At 44.9% G+C, this 23,666-nt stretch overlaps 1 protein-coding gene across 1 annotated transcript in view; it reads right to left on the bottom strand.

Moving 5' to 3' along the window:
• LOC143964481 (integrin alpha-11-like) overlaps positions 1-23,666 on the bottom strand; it is a 268,377-nt gene that overhangs the window by 64,146 nt on the left and 180,565 nt on the right. Inside the window, exons 12-14 of the mRNA XM_077474255.1 lie at positions 15,467-15,615; positions 13,948-14,088; positions 1,356-1,559 (exon numbers count right to left, since the gene is read on the bottom strand). Coding sequence (XP_077330381.1) covers positions 1,356-1,559; positions 13,948-14,088; positions 15,467-15,615 — 494 coding nt within the window. The remainder of the gene's footprint in view (positions 1-1,355; positions 1,560-13,947; positions 14,089-15,466; positions 15,616-23,666) is intronic.

The following is a 23,666-nucleotide window of genomic DNA, read 5'->3' as shown; positions in this document are numbered from 1 at the left end:
CAGTAGAAGAAGACATGGGGCACTCAGTAGAAGACTTTGGGAACTCAGTAGAAGACTTGGGGAACTCAGTAGAAGACTTGGGGAACTCAGTAGAAGACTTGGGGAACTCAGTAGAAGACTTGGGGCACTCAGTAGAAGACATGGGGCACTCAGTAGAAGACATGGGACACTCAGTAGAAGACATGGGACACGCAGTAGAAGACCTGGGACACGCAGTAGAAGACCTGGGACACTCAGTAGAAGACCTGGGACACTCAGTAGAAGACCTGAGGCACTCAGTAGAAGACCTGGGGCACTCAGTAGAAGACCTGGGGCACTCAGTAGAAGACCTGGAGCACTCAGTAGAAGACCTGGGGCACTCAGTAGAACACTTGGGGCACTCAGTAGAAGACATGGGGTACTCAGTAGAAGAAGACATGGGGCACTCAGTAGAAGACTTTGGGAACTCAGTAGAAGACTTGGGGAACTCAGTAGAAGACTTGGGGAACTCAGTAGAAGACTTGGGGAACTCAGTAGAAGACTTGGGGAACTCAGTAGAAGACTTGGGGCACTCAGTAGAAGACATGGGACACTCAGTAGAAGACATGGGACACTCAGTAGAAGACATGGGACACGCAGTAGAAGACCTGGGACACGCAGTAGAAGACCTGGGACACTCAGTAGAAGACCTGGGACACTCAGTAGAAGACCTGAGGCACTCAGTAGAAGACCTGGGGCACTCAGTAGAAGACCTGGGGCACTCAGTAGAAGACTTGGGGCACTCAGTAGAAGACCAGAGACACTCAGTAAGAATACCTAGGGCACTCAGTAGAAGACCTGAGGCACTCAGTAGAAGACTTTGGGAACACATTAGAATACCTGGGGCACTAAGTAGAAGACTTGGGGAACTCAGTAGAAGACCCTGGTCACTCAGTTAAAGACCTGGAGCACTCAATGGACGACCTAGCCTGGGTGCCAGGGTCTACCAACGTCCCTGGGGAGAATCGCACCAAAAGTGGAGGATGCCTAAAATATGACTTGTATTTTAGTGCAGACTTCTGAGAAAACCAGTGAACCAATCACACAAGCAGGAAATTACATTTCTGGGGGCGTTGTATGGAACACCTCCAGGTTACCATATTGCACTGAATTTTACAGAAAGATACAGATGAAAATGGAAAGGTAATTTTTAGTACCATTAAATTACAACATGGCTTTTGTAGTAATTGTATGATATATTATTTTTTTATTTGCTTTATTTTTTTCTACCATGAAAGCGTAAGTCAACTTTGATACAAACTGTAAAAATTGGAAGGTGACAAAAGACATTTTGATGGTTATTATTCATATTAATAATTAGCAATTTAAATTTGTACCTGTTTGTATTTCTTCAATATGTTTCTTTTGAATCCATGGAAGATATAAATGGCACCCTTATGGCCATCTTCTAGAGGTGCCCCGATCACCACGTCATTGAAAGAGTCTTGGTTTAGGTCTGGCACTGCAGAGATGGCATATCCAAAGCGTGAATTTTGTGAGCTGTCCGAGTCACGCAAAGCTCCATCTGGAACAAAGCGTTTCTGTAACAAGACCAGAACACAGTTCCACAATATAGTACAATGTATAGAAGAGGAAAAGAACCCCTGTACTGAAGAAAAGTCTCCAAATTCTTAGAACAGTGGCTATTCCAAAACAATGTCAGCAGTGGGAATATCATTGCCCTTCACACATATGGAAGACGTTTGCTTTCAAAAACAAAATGAAACAATAGCTCCCTGCCATCCCATCGGAATTGGGATTATACTGTTTGAGTTTTGAATGCTACCACTTTAGAGTATAACTCCAATCAAAACTTTTTTTTTATTTTTTATTCTAAGGTGTTAGGATCTTGGTTAGGTTTTTATTTCCAAATCATTTTTATTGTTTTTAACTTTTAGGGATACAGAGAGGATAAAAGGCGCAGCATCAAAGAAGAGGAAGATATCTTGTGATAACAAAGGTAAATGTATACAATTGCACGGCATGCAACCCATTGGGCACCAGATACAGTCGGATAAAGGCATTGCAAAGCGACTCCAACTGGACCAACTCTCATTAAAGTGGCTGTAAACCCTTACAAACCACTTTGACCTACAGGTAAGCCTAGATTAAGGCTTACCTGTAGGTCCAAGAAATATCTCCTAAACCTATACAGTTTAGGAGATATTTACCTGAAGACAGCCACCGCTGTCTACGGCGCATGCGCAGGCGCACCGGGTAAGCCGCAGATTGCGGCGACATGCCGCGAGTGTCGGCTCCCGTGCGCATGCGCGGGAGTGACGTCATCTCTGCTCCGGTGAATCACAGCGCCAGAGCAGTGAGACCCACGGAGACCCACCAAGAAGATGGATGCTCGGAACTACAGGGGACAGCGGTGACTTCGCTGGCTCCTGTGTCAGGTAAGTGACACATAATGGGCTACTATGCGATGCATAGTAGTCCATTATGCTTTACCTTTGCAGGGAATCAAAGAGGAAGTAACACCCATTAGGGTTTACTTCCTCTTTAAAGGTTTGTGAGTAGTCAACCTACGGGAAGTATGGGGGGGGGGGGGGTGAGATCAGAAATTAAGAGCTTCTAAATCCCTGATGTCCAACCTTTGGCTCGAGGTATATATGCTTTGGTATATGATGTGCGGTCTCGGGCCTCAGCAGTTTGTAGTGGGAACATTGAGTAGGATAATAGCATTGATCTCTATTAGCCTCATGTAACATCTTCCCAGTTTGGTATTGTTTTCTGCAGCATATTCCCAGCCAACAATGTATCCTGTCCTTACTCTCTGTACCTCATTTCCTCTATTAGGTCTGCAGTTTTTGACAGCCCCCCTCCCCCCCCCCAAGCAGGGCCGTCTTTAAGGCAGGGCAAAAGGGGCAACTGCCCTGGGCCCTGTCATTGTTGTGGGGCCCAAAGCAGCTGCCTCATACTTGCCAACTATCCCAGTGTAAATTCCCTTGTCCCTTGAAGTTTTAGTCCTGTACTGTGTCCTGATATCTCAGTGTGAAGTGATGGTACTAATGCCGCCCAGCTCTGTCTTATTGTTGTGTACAGATGACTCACCTGCAGACCCTGTGTTTGCATGTAAATAACCAGCATTCATTTGTAAATAATGGCAGCATTACTAAGTAAATAGATGCGGCTGGCAGCATTGATATGTAAATAAAGGTGGCATTCATATGTGTATCATGCTCCCCAGCAGTGGGGGGATGATGTGCTGTAACCTCTAGAAATCAGTGAGCAGTATTACTTAACAGTAATCTCTAGCAATCAATTAACAAGCAGAAATCATTTGATGTAACCTCTAGCAACTAATTAGCGAGCCATAATGTGTGCTGTAACCTCTAGCAACCAGTCGCAATTGCTGCCTGATCTGATATAGTAAGCTGATTTTAAGTCTAGCTGCTATTTATTGTATGTCTCAGAGCAGGTGGAGAGCAAAATTGCATGGGGGGGGGGGGGGGGCCCAATACATTTTTTGCCCAGGGTCCAATCAATATTAAAGATGGCCCTGCCCCCAAGCATTACATATTTTGAACATTATGTGCAGCCCTTTGGTGATGTCATCTCATAAGTTGACAACCACTGCTCTAAAGTTCTAATGAGAGTAATTTTGCTATTAGCAGTGGGATGGAAGGTATGTAGTAGACTAGGAATGAATAACTTGTATAGTGCTGCATATGTGAACTAAATCGCCTCAGGGCCCTTATATAGAGTTTACACTGTATATATATAGGGGGATTTGGGGCAGCACAGTAGGAAGAAGGGCGTGTGAGGTAAAGGTAGGGTGTCAGTAGACTAGGGGGGAGCGGCACAGTAAGAAGAATGAGTAGGTGATATAAAGGTAGAGGGAGTGGGGTGTCAGTAGACTAGGGGGAGTTGGGGCGGCACAGTAGGAAAAAGGGGTATGTGAGGTCAAGGTAGGGGGAGTGGGGTGCCAAGGAGAGGGCCAATGAGGGATACAAGGAGCCTGGGTGTGGGAGTACGAAGTACCCCGGAGCCTCAGACATCGCCTCTTGTACTGTGTATGGGTCCACAAGCTGTACTTCCAACCACCTTCCCAACCAAACATCTTACTGCGTCATATGACCAGACCAGACATCCAAAGTCTTTGGAGGAAAGGGCCCTGGGTATTAGCCACAAGTGTCTAAACTTGTTCAGCTGGTAAGTACGCACTCTGTGTGGTGGTGGATTCCCTTTGTTCGTTTCATAAACTCACAAGATTTTCACAGAACTTTTGACTATTGGTCCGTTCTCCATTGGAGAAATCCTTAAGGTTTTCAATGTTTATTGGAGGACTTTACATAAGTCACGTGCTTCACTGTTTGGGACTTTTTTACTTTTTAAAATAATTTTTTCATTCACTTTTTATTCATTTATTTTGTTTTATGTTTGCATATTTGGTTAACATCTCACTTTAAGAGCGCAGCCCACTTTTTATCTATTAGACTGCTTTCACACCACACTGCTGATAGCGGCGGCGGTAAAACGGCGCTATGTTTAGCGGCGTTTTACAGCCGGATTTGCGGCGGATTTGCGGAGCATTTCGGCCGCTAGCGGGGCGCTTTTACCCCCGCTAGCGGCCGCGAAAGGGTTAAAACCGCCGGCAATACGCCGCAATAGCGGCGTTTTGCCGGTGGCATTACAGCGCTGCCCCATTGATTTCAATGGGCAGCAGCGGTGGAGGAGCGGAAAACACACCGCTCCTTCACCGCTCCAAAGAAGCTGCTGGCAGGACTTTTTTCTGACGTCCTGCCAGCGCACCGCTGTAGTGTGAAAGCCCTCAGGGCTTTCACACTACAGACAATGGTGCAGCTTCTTTAGGGCGTTTTTCAGGCGCTATTTCTAACGCTATAGCGCCTGAAAAACGCCCTGGTGTGAAAGGGGTCTTACTATTTGTGTGTATTTAACTTTGAGTTGCTGCTATAATTATTATGACGCCTACACACGGTTGGATTTTCCGACAACAAATGTGAGCTTGTTGTCGGAAAATGTCCGACCGTGTGTAGGCTCCATCGACATTTGCTGTCGGACTTTTCACAACAAATGTTTGATAGCAGGTTCTCAAATTTTCCGCCAACAAAACTTTGTTGTCGGAAAGTCCTAACGTGTTTACACAAGTCCCTTGCACAAAAGTTAACGCACGAATCAAGCAGAAGAAGCCGCACTGGCTATTGAACTTCCCTTTTCTCAGCTCGTCGCACGTCTTGTACGTCACCACGTTCGGAATATATATTATATATATATATATATATATATATATATATATATATATATATATATATATATATATGCTAGTCTGATATATATCAAATACACTGCCACTAACTAACTAACCTGCCTGCCTATTCTAGCTCAATCTCTCTATCTCCGTCCACTATAACACACTATATGGGCGCTGTGTAAGCAGCCTTGTATAGTGTGGGGTGTGGACTTAAGCCGCGTACACACAGTCAAAATTTCGGCCAGCAAAAGGCAAAAGACCGATGATAGCTTTTCATCAGAAAAAAATCGGAATTTTGCTGGCCGAATTCCTGCCAGCAAAAATTTGAGAGCAGGTTCTCAATTTTCCCGATGGAAAAACTTTCTATCGGAAATTCCGATCGTGTGTACGCAATTCCGACGCGCAAAAAAACTCACGCATGCTCAGATTCAACTATGAGACGGAAGCTATTGGCTACTGGGTTTTGAACTTCATTTTTCTAGTCCCATCGTACGTCACCCTGTTCTTGACGGTCGGAATTTGGTGTGACCGTGTGTATGCGAGACAGCTTGAGCGAAATACCGTCGGAATTCCGTCGGGAAAACCATCAGAGCTTTTTCTGACCAAAATTCAGATCGTGTGTACGCGGCATTAGTCTTAGGTTCCCTGCCTTTGGCCAATTATAGCTCTCGCTGAGGAGTGTGCTGTGGTTGGTCAAAGCATGCAGGTCAGGTGTATGCTTTGGCCAATCGTCATACAGCAATGCACTGCGGTCTTGCAGTGCATTATGGGGCTCTCGAATTTTCTGCGAACGCCCCATAAAATTCGCTATTTGGCAAACACCCGAACATTCGAAGCTCATCCCTAGTAAGTAGACTTCTTCCCACTAACCATCACACTAATGTTTCGTGAGTTGTACATACAGTCATTTTTAGCAGAGGTTCCCAGAGACCAGAATGTTATTTCAAGGGTTCCTCTGTGTTAAAAAGATTGAGAAAGGCTGGCATAGACGGGACTCTGGCAAGGGTGGGGCTTATGATGTGATATTAAAAGTTAGGACACCCCTAGTGGTGGAATTTTTAGGCACGTACAATAGGTATCAGATTAGTAAAGTACAAAAAAAAATATGTTATGAAAAAATATTAAGAAAAACACACAAAACAAGGAATGCATAAATACACTGATAATCTACATACACACTGATTGCTTAAAATACCCTACGCGTTTCGGAGAGACTGAAGCTCCTTCTTCAGGGGTATGTATAGATATAGGAAAAGGTATATTCAGAACAGTGTGTTAGATAGGCATTCCATGAAACTTGTACCGTATATACTCGAGTATAGGTCGATCCGAATATAAGCCGAGGCCCCTAATTTACCACAAAAAAACTGGGAAAACGTATTGACTCATGTATAAGCCGAGGGTGAGACATGCAGCAGCTACTGTTACAGTGTCCATCCCTGTGTCCATCCCTGCCTGTGTCCATCCCTGCCTGTGTCCATCCCTGCCTGTGTCCATGCTTGCCTGTGTCCATGCCTGCCTGTGTCCATCCATGCCTGCCTGTGTCCATCCATGCCTGCCTGCCTGTGTCCATCCATGCCTGCCTGCCTGTGTCCATCCATGCCTGCCTGCCTGTGTCCATCCATGCCTGCCTGCCTGTGTCCATCCATGCCTGCCTGCCTGTGTCCATCCATGCCTGCCTGCCTGTGTCCATCCATGCCTGCCTGCCTGTGTCCATCTATGCCTGCCTGCCTGTGTCCATCCATGCCTGCCTGTGTCCATCCATGCCTACCTGTGTCCATCGCAGCCTACCTGTGTCCATCGCAGCCTACCTGTGCCATTTTGCACCGATCTGTGACAGACGGCGGCCATTCCACTATTCAAAAGCCGCGCCTCCCTGTCTGTGATAGGCGGAACACTCAATTTCCCAGCAGTCAGTGTTCCGCCTATCACGGACATCCTCTCATCCTCGTCCGTAGTATGAGGATGAGCGGATGTCCGTGATAGGCGGAACACTGACTGCTGGGAAATTGAGTGTTCCGCCTATCACAGACAGGGAGGCGCGGCTTTTGAATAGTGGAATGGCCGCCTTCTGTCTGCACGACACACAGATCGGGTAGGCAGACGGCGGTGACTCGAGTATAAGCCGAGGGGGGCACTTTCAGCCTAAAAAAAGGGGCTGAAAATCTCGGCTTATACTCGAGTATATACGGTAATTAAAAACACGACAGGATACCAGGGTGGATATTGCAGATGGTTATTTTCCCTTCTACAGAGTCCTAATGTGGTTGCCCCGGCAGAGATGGCCAAAGAAGCTGCAAGATGTGAAAAAAGGACCAATCCCCGGGGAGAACACTGGGGCAAGGCAGTAGTTCCTGAGACGCAGCAGATATTACGATGGTAATACTGGCAAGTAAAGGCAGCTCCTTTACAATGTATCTATCCACCCGTCCGTCACGGCGTCCAGCATCCAAATGTGAAGCATCCTTCTCTCAGGACTGACTGCCTTGCCCCAGTGTTCTCCCAGGGTGTTGGTCCTTTTTTCACATCTTGGGGGGGGGGGGGGGGGTTTACTCCATCTGCCCACCTGCACTAGGGGGTTGGTCCTTTTTTCCCATCTTGTGGCTTCTTCGGCCATCTCTGCCTGGGCAACCCCATTAGGACTCTCTAGAAGGGAAACTAACCATCAGCAATATCCACCCTGGTATCCTGTCGTGTTTTTAATTACAAGTTTCATGGAATGCCTATCTAACACACTGTTCTGAATATACCTTTTCCTATATCTATACATACCCCTGAAGAATGAGATTCAGTCTCTCCGAAATGCGTAGGGTATTTTAAGCAATCAGTGTGTATGTAGATTATCAGTGTATTTATGCATTCCTTGTTTTGTGTGTTTTTCTTAATATTTTTTCAATAAAAATTTTTTTTTGTACTTTACTAATCTGATAGCTATTGTACGTGCCTAAAAAGTCCACCACTAGGGGTGTCCTAACTTTTGATTCACAAATTTGGATGTGGCACACAAAACAGTAAGATTATTGCCTTCCACTCATATTTCTTCTGATGTGATATGAAAGTTCTGTGATGGGGGGGGGGGGGGGGCAACTGATGTGATGATGGACTCTGACGTGACGAGAGGATCCATGACATGAAGGAAGGATGCTGACGTGATGGTGGAAAGGGGTGGGGGGATGGGGGGGGGGGACACGTATGTAAAATGGGAAGGATTAGATCCACTATTTGATCTCTACTGCTGTCTGTTTGGTAGATTTTGATTATTTCCTGACACTCAGGACATTTCTTAGCTGGACTTCCTATTACCCTCTTACAAGCTCATTCTCCTTTACTTGGGGGGGGGGGGGTGCTTGTTTTAATTGTAATTTCTGTCTTGGATTTAAAATAAAGTAGTTTAATTTAGCAGGGAACGTGGGGGAACACAGTTCCGGCACCTCCAACACTGAAAATATGTGATGGCAAGGGGTGCTGGGTTGTGCTGGAGGGTCTGTTGTTGCTGGCTGCTGGAGGACCTATTGCCTTTGGGGGGAGATCTACTGTTGTGGGGGGGGGGGGTCAGTTGTTGCTGAGGAGGTCTATTGTTGCTGCTGATGGATCTATTGTTGCTGGTCGTGATCTACTTTGGAGGAGGGGGTCCATTGTTACTGGCTGCTGGATGGTCTATTGATGCTGGCTGGCTGCTGAGAGAACTATTGTTGCTGGTATGGATCAATTGTGGTTGAGGTTTATTTATTGTTGCTGGGGAGGTATTTTGTTGCGGGGGGTCCACTGCTGCTGGGGTATTTTTTTTTTTTTTTGCAGGGGGGGTTGTTTTGTTGCTGGGGGGTCTATTGTTGCTGTGGGCGGGGGGTCTATTTGTTGATGACTGCAGGGATCTATTTTGCTGCTTTTCTTGATATCATTTACAAATTCCACACAAATTACTTAGGATCACAAAATGATACTTGGTTCTGTATCCTTCAAAAGGGGCAGAACTGAGAGGGGGGGGGGGGGGTAGGGGGTGGAACCAAAGGACGGTGCTTGGAGGTGGATAGGGGGTCGAAGACGAGGAGTGAACTGCAAGGGAAGAGTACCTGCACCTATTTTTTGAGAAAAAAAAGCCCTGGCTAAAGGAAATGAGTGAGTACTTATTCAGTAGACATGTGCGATTTGTTTAGTTATGAATCAAAATTTGGACAAAATTTTCGTCATTCGGGTGTAGCTGAATTTCCGAGTCACAATATTAGTAACAAATTTCAACTAATCAGAAATAAATTGTATCAAATCGAATTATCCGAATTCGATTTAGAAAATGAATTAGAATTTGAAAATGAATGATTTCAAAATGAAAACATATTGCAATAAATACAGTAAGCTATAAAAGTGAATTAAGATGAGGATTCCCATTTAGGTTGCTTTATAGAGTAGAAAAAAAATTTAATAGATTAGAATAAAAATATAAAAGAATATAACATAAAAAATAGAATAGAAAAAAAAAACAGAACAGACTATAAAATAAAAGAATAGAAAAAAAAAGAATATATTTAGAAATTAGAATAGAATTAGAATTAGAATAGAAAAGGATAGAATAGAACAGAATAGAATAAAAAAATAGAATAGAATAGAAAATAAAGAAATAGAATAAAAAAAAAAATAACAGAAAAACAGAATGGAATAGAAAATAAAAGAATCAAATAGAATAGAAAAAATAGAAGAGATTGGAATAAAATAGAATGAATTTTGACATATTCTGAAATTCCAATTTTAAATAAACTTGAAAAATTTCTAATTGGTTTGAAATTAACAAATTTACTAAATATATTTGAATATACAATACAAATTCTGAAAACAAATCATTCTAACATAACAAATATGACGAAACAAAATGATTAACTTAATGAATCCGAAACGAAGAAATAAATAAACATTTATTTATATATAAATGTATTTATTTATTTATCTCTATTATTGAGTTAGGCATATGTCCCCCAACACACTAGAGTCACCTAAATACAAATATAAAGATTGCCGGGGTGATCGTCACTCTAAGCCCTTGTACACACGGTCGGCCATTCCGACGGAAAATGTCCGATCGGACCGTGTTGTCGGATAATCCGACCGTGTGTGGGCTCCATCGGACTGTTTCCGTCTGAAAATATCCTACGGAACAAGTTTTCCAGCTTGGCTATAAAATTTTCCGACAACATGATCCAATTGGACTTTGTCCGATCATGTGTAGAGAATTCCGATCGGACAAAATGCCACGCATGCTCAGATCAAATTCCTACAAAAAAAGCTATTGGCTACTAGCCTGAACGTAGTCCCGTCATAACGAAATAACGTCATCACGTTCTGAACGATCGGATTTTCTGACAACTTTGTCCGACCGTGTGTATGCAACAGTTTCGGACAAAATCCGACGCATTTGGTTGTCGGAATCTCCGACCCGTGTGTACAAGGGCTTATATTGGAGAGCAAGGTTTATAATATGGTATTTATTTGCCCATATTTGTATGAAAAAGGCCAATTCAGAAGGGACGTCACAGATATCTCTATGCTGCGCCGTGGATGAAAAATCCATTAGCACTTTTTAAACATCGTGAATTATTATTTTTATAATACAAACAAATGAGCAATATTTTGCTACGTTTTTTTCCTAAGAATTTGGCGAGAGCATAATGAACATTTTTGTTGGGTTAAGAATTTGGCAAGAACAGCAAACTGAAGAACGTTTTCTAAGCTCACTTCCTCATTGCTGCACTTCCATGTTTACTTAATAATCCAGTTTAAAGTGCATTGACCAGAGGAGCCGATCCGATTTCAGGTCACTCTAGTCAGAAGATTAGGAAAGTAAATGACTCAACAATGGACTTAACCTTTTCGCTGCTTGGGACGTTTTTTGCTTTTTTTTTTTTTTTGCACACCTACTTAAAAAAATAATTTTAGGACTGAAGATTATGGAAAAACCTCCATACATTAGGGAGGGGATTTACTAAAACTGGAGTGTGACGGGAGTCACTTTGGGCAGGGGGAACCCAGAATTCCTTGGAGAGGTTGGGAAACACTTGTTTCAGATCCCCCATGCACATCCTATGTCTAAGTTACCCTGTGTCTATGTCAGGGCTGGGCTCAGCTCTTCCTTCTCTGAGCTGACCGCTCTGCTCTCAGCTAATTGCCAGCTCCTATCTCCCCAGAGTCACTCACCTGTTGATGATTTCCTGCTCATCAGTCCTGCCTACTTAAGCTGTCCAGCCCAGATGATCTCTGCCTTCACCTTGGTCACATCTCTACAGATGCTCTCCTGTGTTCCTGTTAAAAGACTTGCTTGGCTGACATTCCTTCTGGCTCCAGATCCTGCTTGCTGTTCTACTACGCTCACCTCTGGCTCCCTGACGTTTTGGCTTGTCAGACTATCCGTTCCTGTTCCTGAACTCTGGCAATGTGTTGACTATGTTTACTCTGTTTACTTTTTTTTATTATTATTAAACAAGTGTGATTTAACTGTACTTCTGTATCGGCCTGATTTTCTGACAGTCTATTAGGGGCACATGGTGACCGAGTACCCCAGTCTGATCTGTATTGATTGGACTCACTGTACAACCACACTGGAATGTTGTGTATATATATTACACGCTGTTCATACTCACTTAAAGTGGAAGTAAACCCAATGATTTAAACAGTAAAAAAAAAATAGGCATGCCGGGAATGCTAACTGCACATTGGCTGTGCTCTCAGCCAAACTATCAAGCCATCCAATGGCTGGTGTCATAACAAATCACATGTGCAGCACCATAGCAGTTGAAGATTAAACAGAGGCAAAGATGGCAGCTTCCTTGGCTGAAAACGATAGGGGAGTTTACTTCCACTTTAGTCACCATAAGATTGCTTTTCTGTATTCTGCAAAAAACCTGGTTGATCCTGCTGCTCTCTATCTCCCCCTTCTGTCCATGTCCTCAATTCAGCTAGGGATTTTGCAGAGCAGTGTTGGCAGCTCTGCACATGCTCAGTTTTAAGTGAGTTTCTATGCTGGGCATTTCCTCCCTATCACATGTGAGCAGCCCATGTAACTATAGAGTCACACATGTGGGCATATACACAGCGGAAAATGAAAGCCCACTCCCTCCCTCCCTCCTCCATATCCACTAACCAGTTAAACCCAAAGGAGTGGGATATTACATGTACATTGATGGAGGCTTTACCTCCCTTTTGTTCTAAGACACAGGCTGTGACTGGCAGAAATCACACACACCATGTTGTTTCCAAAAAATGATAAAGATTTGATTTCAAATATATATTTGTATGACAATTTAAAACAGTTTATTGATATAAATTATTTGTTTATTTTTTACTCTGTATTCCAAAGACTGATTTTTTTTTCTGAATATGTGACCAGCAGCAAAGGACTAGAAGCTCCTCCTGCTTATGTTTCCCTGCAGACAGGCTGGGAGAGAGCCGGGTCATGTGACAGCTGGATATCGATTAGGTAAACGGTACTTCGATTTTTTTTTTAAGATTTAAATATTTACAGTGCCATCATCCCCAATACAAAAATAGACGGGACCATTTAAATTAAACTTTGTGTGTTTAGTATCACTTTAAGTCTGCAAACTGCAGGGATAACATTGCTGATTCTTTGATCTTGGGAAAGGATTTCCCAGCTGAAAGTGGCAGAGCTTCGGCGATAAAGCGCCACTATTTTTAGCGGCGCTTTACCGTTGTTTTAGCAGTGCTATTTGGCTGATAGCGGGGCGGTTCTAACCCCCGCTAGTGGCCGAAAAAGGGTTAACACAAGCCCGCAAAGCGCTGCTGCAGTGGCCCTTTGCCGGCCACACAGTACACACACACACACACACACACACACACACACACACACACACACACACACACACACACACACACACACACACACTATACACACACACACACACACACCACTATACACACACCACTATACACACACCACTATACACACACTATACACATACATGTTGGGCAGCACAGTGGTGTAGTGGTTAGCACTCTCACCTAGCAGTAAAAAGGGTCGCTGGTTCGAATCCCAACCACGACACTACCTGCTTGGAGTTTGCATGTTCTCCCTGTGCCTGCGTGGGTTTCCTCTCACACTCCAAAGACATGCAGGTAGGCTAATTGGCTTCTGTCCAAAATTGGCCCTAGTAAATGAATGGGGACTTTGTATTGTGGGCCCCTTGAGGGTAGGAACCAATGTGAGTGTGCAATGTACAGGGATAGGGGTAGACACTCACTCAGGTTGGACTGGTGTCTTTATTCAACCTTACAAACTATGAAACTATGTATACACAAACATGTTTCTATTGGCTGAGAAGGTACTGGAGAGGTGGGGCAGCCATAATCTCTGGATTTTTAGACCAAAAGGATGTCGGTAAGGGACATTTCAGAGACAGATGTACTAAAAACACACATTTTTACATACTGTCCCTAGTTTTACTGAGGCTGGCAACCCTGATGGGGCCCCCTAGTGGCCCGGGGCCCTCGGGCAGTGCCCGAGTGGCCGAATGGTCAGTCCGCCCCTGTGTACAAGGAAATCTGGCATGGGTCTAGAGCTCTTATGTATATAAATTAGCCAAGTGACCAAGTTGGGCAAACATTGCTACAAAATGTTCCTTTTCCTACAGCGTACACGTGAAGGGTGTAAGAGTCCAAAAAATGTCCCGATCGCACTTTAACATAAGCTGCAATCAGTTTGACAGACCTACCTCTCTTATGACATATACAGAGACACGGCCGCGCTCCCTCGCTTCACTGAAGAACATTGGAGCTCCAACCAACAGCACGTCCGTCACCCCATCACCGTCCACATCTACAGAGCCAATTTCACTGCCAAAATATGACCCGATCTGGTGGGGAAAACATAAACTCGTGTCACGTGGTAACAATCTCAGTAAAATGTATAGCGAAGGCCAATGTCAGTTCCTTCCAATCCCAGATAGCAAGCGATTGTGTGCTGAAAGTTTGAAAATGACTTTGTAAGCTATTGCTAGACTTGCTTCACAAGCTTTTTGCAAAAAATTGCAGCAAGTCCGCATTGCATGACTTCCAAGCAAACATTCTGCTGCAAGTTCTGGTTCAGTTATGTTTTGCAATAATCATCCCACCACAGGGGGGCACTGTGGCTGAATTTTCATGCTGCATTCTTGCTGTAGACTCATCAATGCAACTTTGCTCTTGCTAGAGACATGCCAAGCAAATTTGCTACAAATTGGAAAAGTGTCAACTAGAACTTGTGTTGCAAGTGCTCTGCAAGTGTACAACTCGTCAGTGAAAACGTGCAGCAGGTTAACAACGCGTACACACGACCGGACTTTCCGGCAGACTAGGTCCGGCGGTCTTCCCCAAGGACTTTCAGACCGAAACGAACGGAACTTGGCCACACACGAACGGACTAATGCCCCATACACACACGGTGGGACATTCCGACCACAAAATCCGTCTGATTTTTTCCGACGGATTTTGGCCGAAACTTGTCTTGCATACACGCGGTCGCACAAAGTTGTCGGAAAATCCGATCGTTCAGAACGCGGTGACGTAGAACACGTACGACCTGGACTATAAAGAGGGCAGTAGCCAATAGCTTTTGTCTCGTAATTTATTCTGAGCATGCGTGGCACTTTGTCCGTCGGGAATTCTCTACACGCGATGGGAATTTAAACGATCGGATTTTGTTGTCGGAAAATTTTAGATCCTGCCCTCAAACTTTGTGTGTCAGAAATTCCGATGCAGCCCACACACGATCGGATTTTCCGACAACACGATACGATCGCACATTTTCCATCGGAAAATGTCCGACCGCGTGTACCAAGTCCGGTCGAAAGTCCGTTGGTTTTGAACGCGATGACGTAATATGGGACTAAAAAAGGGAAGTTCAATAGCCAGTAGCCAATAGCTGCCCTTGCATCGTATTTGGTTTGTTTGACCAGCACACAGGCGAACAGTTTTCCCGATTTTAGTCCGTCGGAATTGAGTCCGTCGGATAGATTTGAAACATGTTCTATTTCTAGGTACGTCTGATTTTTTTTTTTTTTTTTTTTTTTAAACGATCGGACTAACCCACACGCGATCGGATTGTCCGACGGACTAATCCCTTTGGACCTAGTCTGCTGGAAAATCCGGTCGTGTGTACGTGGCATTAGAAATTTGTGGCAAGTTATCCTTGCTATCTGGGATGTCACGTTATCCTCTCATTGTAATAATTCGACTTATACTGGAGCGGTTTACCTGTTCTCCTTGTAGAGACTGATGGATGACAAGATTGTCCATGCCTTGCATGCTGAAGATGATCACCTTCCCCGTATGATTAAATCGTGGAGCTCCTGCTACATACAGCCTGACGCGTTGCGGTGTCATCAGAGACGTGACGGTGTAGCCTGTTCAGAGATAGTGGGAGAACTGTAAGATCTACTATATAACAATAGGATAGGATCTATAGATGCTTCTTTGATCCACACTCTTGTAAGCCCAATCAATAAACAAGATAAAATGGCCTTAAAATAATGTGTGTGGTCAAGACCATGAAGGTCCTAATAATCAGCCAACGCCACTGGAACTTAATCTTGGTTCACATGTATTGCATGGAGTCGTGCGTGCGTGCGTGCGTGTGTGCGTGCGTGCGTTTCACACACATTCCTACGCATTAAATGTTGGGCATTAAATTCACTGGGTGGTCCAACACATGCAAGAAACACGGGGGAAAGGAGTCCCAGAGCCTTTTTAAAAATCACCCTGCGCCAAAACCGGATTGTGCTATTTGCAAATGTGTAGGGGTGCCGTTTACAACTAATGGCACCCATCTGCTAAAGAGCAGCTTGTTTGCGCATGTTGCGCTGCCGCTCCCTATTCATGTCGGGCATCTGAATTACAGTGGCTGGTTTTTCTTTTTTGGAAGCGCCTGATTAGAGCTGCCGGCTCGAATAGACGTCCTGATTAGAGCCGTGGGCTCTAATAGGCTTCCAAAAGGGTAAACAGCGGGCGCAATGCTGTGCGTTGGCTGTTTACACAGTGTTGTGTTAGAGAAGCGAATACATCGCTTCCCTAACACTGACCCGCCTCTCAGCCAATCAGGTTGCCGGGTCTGTGTTACCTGTCACCTGATTGGCAGAAATCACAGGCGCTGGCGTCCAATCATTGCAGAAGACGAGAGGAGGAGCGCGGGAGAAGACATTGGGGTCGGGATGAAATGGAGGACACCGCTTGCCACCTGCCGCCGTCACCCGCTGCACAATAGAGACAAGGTAAGTGTCGGGCAGACGGCGGGCAGCGGGCACAGTGGCAGCACTTGGGGCACAGTGGCAGCCATTAATGGGCACAGTGGCAACATTTGGGGCACAGTGGCAGCATTCGATGGGAACAGTGGCAGCATTTGGGGCACAGTGGCAGCATTTAATGGGCACAGTGTCTGTGTTTGATGGGCAAAGTGGCTGCGTTTGATGGCACAGTTAGGCTGCAATTGATGGGGTTTTTTTCAGATTTTTTTCAGTTTGTTTGCGCGGCGCCCCCCCCCCACTGGGTCTGACTGTTATCACTCTTGCTTGTGGGTATATGCCCTTACTTTTCAATAAACTATTGAAATACCTGGGACATGAGCAACTAGGAATTGTTATACCATAGAGTTCTCTCAGCTCTTTCTCTGCATATGAGGCTGCTGTATATTGTACTGTATGCTTATATTGCTGCACCGCACAAAGGGGAGAGCCATCCATCCACTATCCATCCACTATCCATCCACTATCCATCCACTATCCATCCACCATCCATCCACCATCCATCCACCATCCATCCACTATCCATCCACTATCCATCCACTATCCATCCACTATCCATCCACTATCCATCCACTATCCATCCACTATCCATCCACCATCCATTCACCATCCATCCACCATCCATCCACTATCCATCCACTATCCATCCACTATCCATCCACTATCCATCCACTATCCATCCACTATCCATCCACCATCCATTCACCATCCATCCACCATCCATCCACTATCCATCCACTATCCAACCACTATCCATCCACTATCCATCCACTATCCATCCACTATCCATCCACCATCCATCCACCATCCATCCACCATCCATCCACTATCCATCCACTATCCATCCACTATCCATCCACTATCCATCCACTATCCATCCACTATCCATCCACTATCCATCCACCATCCATTCACCATCCATCCACCATCCATCCACTATCCATCCACTATCCATCCACTATCCATCCACTATCCATCCACTATCCATCCACTATCCATCCACCATCCATTCACCATCCATCCACCATCCATCCACTATCCATCCACTATCCAACCACTATCCATCCACTATCCATCCACTATCCATCCACTATCCATCCACTATCCATCCACTATCCATCCACTATCCATCCACCATCCATCCACCATCCATCCACCATCCATCCACTATCCATCCACCATCCATCCACCATCCATCCACCATCCATCCACTATCCATCCACTATCCATCCACTATCCATCCACTATCCATCCACTATCCATCCACTATCCATCCACTATCCAACCACTATCCATCCACTATCCATCCACTATCCATCCACTATCCAACCACTATCCATCCACTATCCATCCACTATCCATCCACTATCCAACCACTATCCATCCACTATCCATCCACTATCCATCCACTATCCATCCACTATCCATCCACTATCCATCCACTATCCATCCACTATCCATCCACTATCCATCCACTATCCATCCACTATCCATCCACTATCCAACCACTATCCATCCACTATCCATCCACTATCCATCCACTATCCATCCACTATCCATCCACTATCCATCCACTATCCATCCACTATCCATCCACTATCCAACCACTATCCATCCACTATCCAACCACTATCCATCCACTATCCATCCACTATCCATCCACTATCCATCCACTATCCATCCACTATCCATCCACTATCCATCCACTATCCATCCACTATCCATCCACTATCCAACCACTATCCATCCACTATCCATCCACTATCCATCCACTATCCAACCACTATCCATCCACTATCCATCCACTATCCATCCACTATCCAACCACTATCCATCCACTATCCATCCACTATCCATCCACTATCCATCCACTATCCATCCACTATCCATCCACTATCCATCCACTATCCATCCACTATCCATCCACTATCCATCCACTATCCATCCACTATCCAACCACTATCCATCCACTATCCATCCACTATCCATCCACTATCCATCCACTATCCATCCACTATCCATCCACTATCCATCCACTATCCATCCACTATCCAACCACTATCCATCCACTATCCATCCACTATCCATCCACTATCCAACCACTATCCATCCACTATCCATCCACTATCCATCCACTATCCATCCACTATCCATCCACTATCCATCCACTATCCAACCACTATCCATCCACTATCCATCCACTATCCATCCACTATCCATCCACTATCCAACCACTATCCATCCACTATCCATCCACTATCCATCCACTATCCATCCACTATCCATCCACTTGAGATCAGGGTTTTGTTTGAAAAGCGCCATAAGACTGTATATCGAGGTCTGAGTCTTTGGTAAGCAGACCTGTAGTCAAAGAACTGGAGTTGGTGGCGGGTTTTGAAGAAGTGGCTTTATACACAATGTTTTTTTTTTTTTCATTTAGCACAGGGGTCACCAAACTTTATTACTGTCCCTCAAGCTTTAAGGGGCTATACTGTGGCCAATGGGAGTAAACAATGCCCAATTGTTGGTGTCAGTGGGAGAAATAGTGCCCCATCATTAATTGGCAGTTTGAGGAATAGTGGTGCCCCATCATTGGTGTCAGTGGATGGAATAGTGCCCCATCATTGGTATCAGTAGGAGGAATAGTGCCCCATCATTGATGTCAGTGGGAGGAATAGTGCCCCATTGTTCATGTCAGTGGGAGGAATAGTGCCCCATCATTGGTGTCAGTGGATGGAATAGTGCCCCATCATTGGTATCAGTAGGAGGAATAGTGCCCCATCATTGATGTCAGTGGGAGGAATAGTGCCCCATTGTTCATGTCAGTGGGAGGAATAGTGCCCCATTGTTCATGTCAGTGGGAGGAATAGTGCCCAATTGTTTGTGTCAGTGGGAGAAATGGTGCCCCATCATTAGTGTCAGCGGGAGGAATAGCGCCCCACCGATTGTGAGAGTGGGAGAAATTGTGCCCCATTGTTTGTTTCAGTGGGAGGAATAGTGCCCCATCATTGGTGCCAGTGGGAGGAATTGTGCCCCATCATTGGTGTCAGTGGGAGGAATAGTGCCCCATCATTGGTATCAGTGGGAGGAATAGTGCCCTATCATTGGTATCAGTGGGAGGAATAGTGCCCCATCATTGGTATCAATGGGAGAAATAGTGCCCCATCATTGGTATCAGTGGGAGGAATAGTGCCCTATCATTGGTATCAGTGGGAGGAATAGTGCCCCATCATTGGTATCAATGGGAGAAATAGTGCCCCATCATTGATGTCAGTGGAAGGAATAGTACCCCATTGATGGTGTCAGTGGGAAAAATAGTGCCCCATTGTTTGTGTCAGTGGGGGAAATGGTGCCCCATCATTAGTGTCACTGGGAGGAATAGTGCCCCATTGTTCATGTCAGTGGGAGAAATAGTGCCCCATTGTTCGTGTCAGTGGGAGGAATAGTGCCCCATTGTTCGTGTCAGTGGGAGGAATAGTGCCCCATTGTTTGTGTCAGTGGGAGAAATGGTGCCCCGTCATAAGTGTCAGTAGGAGGAATAGTGCCTCATCGATTGTGTGAGTGGGAGAAATAGTGCCCCATTGTTTGTTTCAGTGGGAGGAATAGTGCCCCATCATTGGTGTCAATGGGAGGAATAGTGCCCCATCATTGGTATCAATGGGAGGAATAGTGCCCCATCATTGGTATTAGTGGGAAGAATAATGCCTCAAGGGCCTGATTAAGGCAAGCAAAGGGCCACATCCGGCCCGTGGCACAGTTTGGAAACCACTGATTTAGCACACAGGACTTTTATTTAATGCTTTATTTTTTACATTTCAATAAAAATAAAAATACAGCATATTTTTTGTACACTTTGGTTTAGATATTCTGGTATTCAGATATTGGTGAGTGCGGCTATTTTGGTGATTATTTGGAGTGGTCGCGGTGTTTCACGTATTAGTCACACATGGATGTGATTGTGAATCTCTCTTCGGAGGGCTCTTATGTAAAGTGGAGGGATCCTCAGGACGGGACGCAGGAGGCGGCTGAGGATTTCAGAGCTGGGCTCAGTCCTGTTGGCGGTCTGCCTCCCATAACATAATGTGCAATCCCGGGAGAAGAACGATTTCTAATGCAGCCTCAGTTCTCGGCTCTCACATAACCCCCCCACCCCCCCATCCGCACACACCCACCCCCTCCCCCACCGTAGCCAGTACCGGGTCTGTGGTGCAGTGAGCAGCTCCGGGCAAAGGGCCAGGCCTCTTTTCCACAGGACCTAAAGCAATAAGATCCGTCCTGGACCTTGCGGATATAAAACACTTATTTTCCCCCCAAAAAAATTTCCGAGAGAAGTTCCAACGCATAGATCAGAATTTTGAGCTGGGCATTAACTCACAAAGTACCCCGGATTATGTATGATGGACACAAGTTATTGGAGAATGGCTGACATACAATGTAACACCCACTGCAACAAGGACACGTTTTGCTACAAAAAAAATCTCAAAAATTAAAGATGATTTCAGGATCCTCATTGTTTCCATATGGATCTATGGGAACCGTCAGTTGATGTGGATCTATGGGAACAGTCAGTTGATGTGGATCTATGGGAACAGTCAGTTGATGTGGATCTATGGGAACAGTCAGTTGATGTGGATCTATGGGAACCGTCAGTTGATGTGGATCTATGGGAATAGTCAGTTGATGTGGCTCTATGGGTACAGTCAGTTGACGTGGATCTATGGGAACAGTCAGTTGATGTGGATCTATGGGAACAGTCAGTTGATGTGGATCTATGGGAATAGTCAGTTGATGTGGATCTATGGGAACAGTCAGTTGATGTGGATCTATGGGAACAGTCAGTTGATGTGGATCTATGGGAACAGTCAGTTGATGTAGCTCTATGGGAACAGTCAGTTGATGTAGCTCTATGGGAACAGTCAGTTGACGTGGATCTATGGGAACAGTCAGTTGACGTGGATCTATGGGAACAGTCAGTTGATGTGGATCTATGGGAACAGTCAGTTGATGTGGATCTATGGGAACAGTCAGTTGATGTAGCTCTATGGGAACAGTCAGTTGATGTAGCTCTATGGGAACAGTCAGTTGACGTGGATCTATGGGAACAGTCAGTTGACGTGGATCTATGGGAACAGTCAGTTGACGTGGATCTATGGGAACAGTCAGTTGACGTGGCTCTATGGGAACAGTCAGTTGACGTGGCTCTATGGGAACAGTCAGTTGACGTGGCTCTATGGGAACAGTCAGTTGATGTGGCTCTATGGGAAAAGTCAGTTGATGTGGATCTATGGGAACAGTCAGTTGATGTGGCTCTATGGGTACAGTCAGTTGACGTGGCTCTATGGGTACAGTCAGTTGACGTGGATCTATGGGAACAGTCAGTTGACGTGGATCTATGGGAACAGTCCGTTGACGTGGCTCTATGGGAACAGTCAGTTGACGTGGCTCTATGGGAACAGTCAGTTGACGTGGATCTATGGGAACAGTCAGTTGACGTGGCTCTATGGGAACAGTCAGTTGACGTGGCTCTATGGGAACAGTCAGTTGACGTGGCTCTATGGGAACAGTCAGTTGATGTGGCTCTATGGGAACAGTCAGTTGATGTGGATCTATGGGAACAGTCAGTTGATGTGGATCTATGGGAACCGTCAGTTGATGTGGATCTATGGGAACCGTCAGTTGATGTGGATCTATGGGAACCGTCAGTTGATGTGGATCTATGGGAACAGTCAGTTGATGTGGATCTATGGTAACAGTCAGTTGATGTGGCTCTATGGGAACAGTCAGTTGAGTGCTCTGCTCCCTGAGCCCATCCTATTTTGAAACCTATTTGAGCCTCTGCCTCTAATCACGTGCTTCAAAATCCCCCATTGGAATCCTTGCGTCCGGCACCCTGCATGCAATTTAGGGGAATAGGGGGGTCGGGGCTTCTAATGGATGGGCGTTACATTGTGAAAATGGATGAGGATGATTTTGGGTGGGGATGAGAGTTACATTGTGAAGAACCTCACTACAATGTAACTCTCATCCCCACCCAAAATCATCCTCATCCATTTTCACTGGTCCACTATAATCTACAGCACAGCAGAACTCCACAGCCCACTGGTGACTTACCCTCCATGCTGCTCTCTGTCTTGCATCTGCAATGCATGCACCCGAGAGGGCTGTGTCCCCTCCCACCACTGACGAGTCTAAAGCCTTGTACACACGATCGCATTGTTGGTCAACAAAACCTTGGACTTTTGTCCGAAGGGCGTTGGCCAGGAACTTGTCTTGCATACAAACGGCAAGGAATTGTTGGCCAACAAACATGAATGTTGTGACGTACTACATTGTTTTTCAGCTCTTTAGCACCACCCTTTGGGCTCCTTCTGCTAATTTCCTGTTAGTAGAAGTTTGGTGAGTGTTGATTCGTGCTTTTCATTTCACACTTTTCATTTCAGTTAGTTGCTGAACGGCCATTCATCAACCAGCCATGTTGCGAAATCGGAAGAGATAACGTGTTATTTATTATTGGCCTTGGAGTTATTGCTTTGACCCAAGTCCAGTCCAGGAACAGGAGGAGGAGGATTTCTTGGACCAAAAATTGGTTGCTTTTTTAATGGTGACCAATTATGTCATATGCCTTTGCTGCGGGAGCTCCAGGAGAATAATCCGGATGATTTTCGGAATTATCTCCAGATGACTGGCACTGGTGACCCCCTATATTAAGAAGCAGGACACATGCATGAAGGTTTTTTTATTTTATTTTTTTGCTTGAATATTGATTTAATTTGGCATATTTTCTATATTTTTGGATGCATAGAATGCAATTTTTGGTTAAGTTCTATTGGAAGATAGCATGTCTAATTTTATTTGTTTTATTTTTTTAATGCACAATAAAAAAAGTTGTGTAGAATAATACTTGGCTATGTGTTTTACTTCAAATGACAGTTTGGGAGTCGGCAGTTACATTTTATAAAATACAATGTAAAATTAACAAGGGACACCAACATAGTTTTATCTCTGTTCTTAAAAACTACGGGATAATAGTGTTGTGGTAACTTGCCCAAAAAATAAAATAAAAAACATATTATAATAATATTATTCTTGATATCACTAGAAAAAAAAAACGCCTTTGAAAATGTTGTTTGCAATAACCCCATCAGTATCACCAGCAA

Source organism: Lithobates pipiens, unplaced genomic scaffold, assembly GCF_037356315.1.
Source record: "Lithobates pipiens isolate NorthernLeopardFrog02 unplaced genomic scaffold, aLitPip1_a1.2 Scaffold_8, whole genome shotgun sequence".
In the NCBI taxonomy this organism is placed as follows: domain Eukaryota; kingdom Metazoa; phylum Chordata; class Amphibia; order Anura; family Ranidae; genus Lithobates; species Lithobates pipiens.
This window is presented reverse-complemented; position numbering and strand designations above follow the sequence as displayed.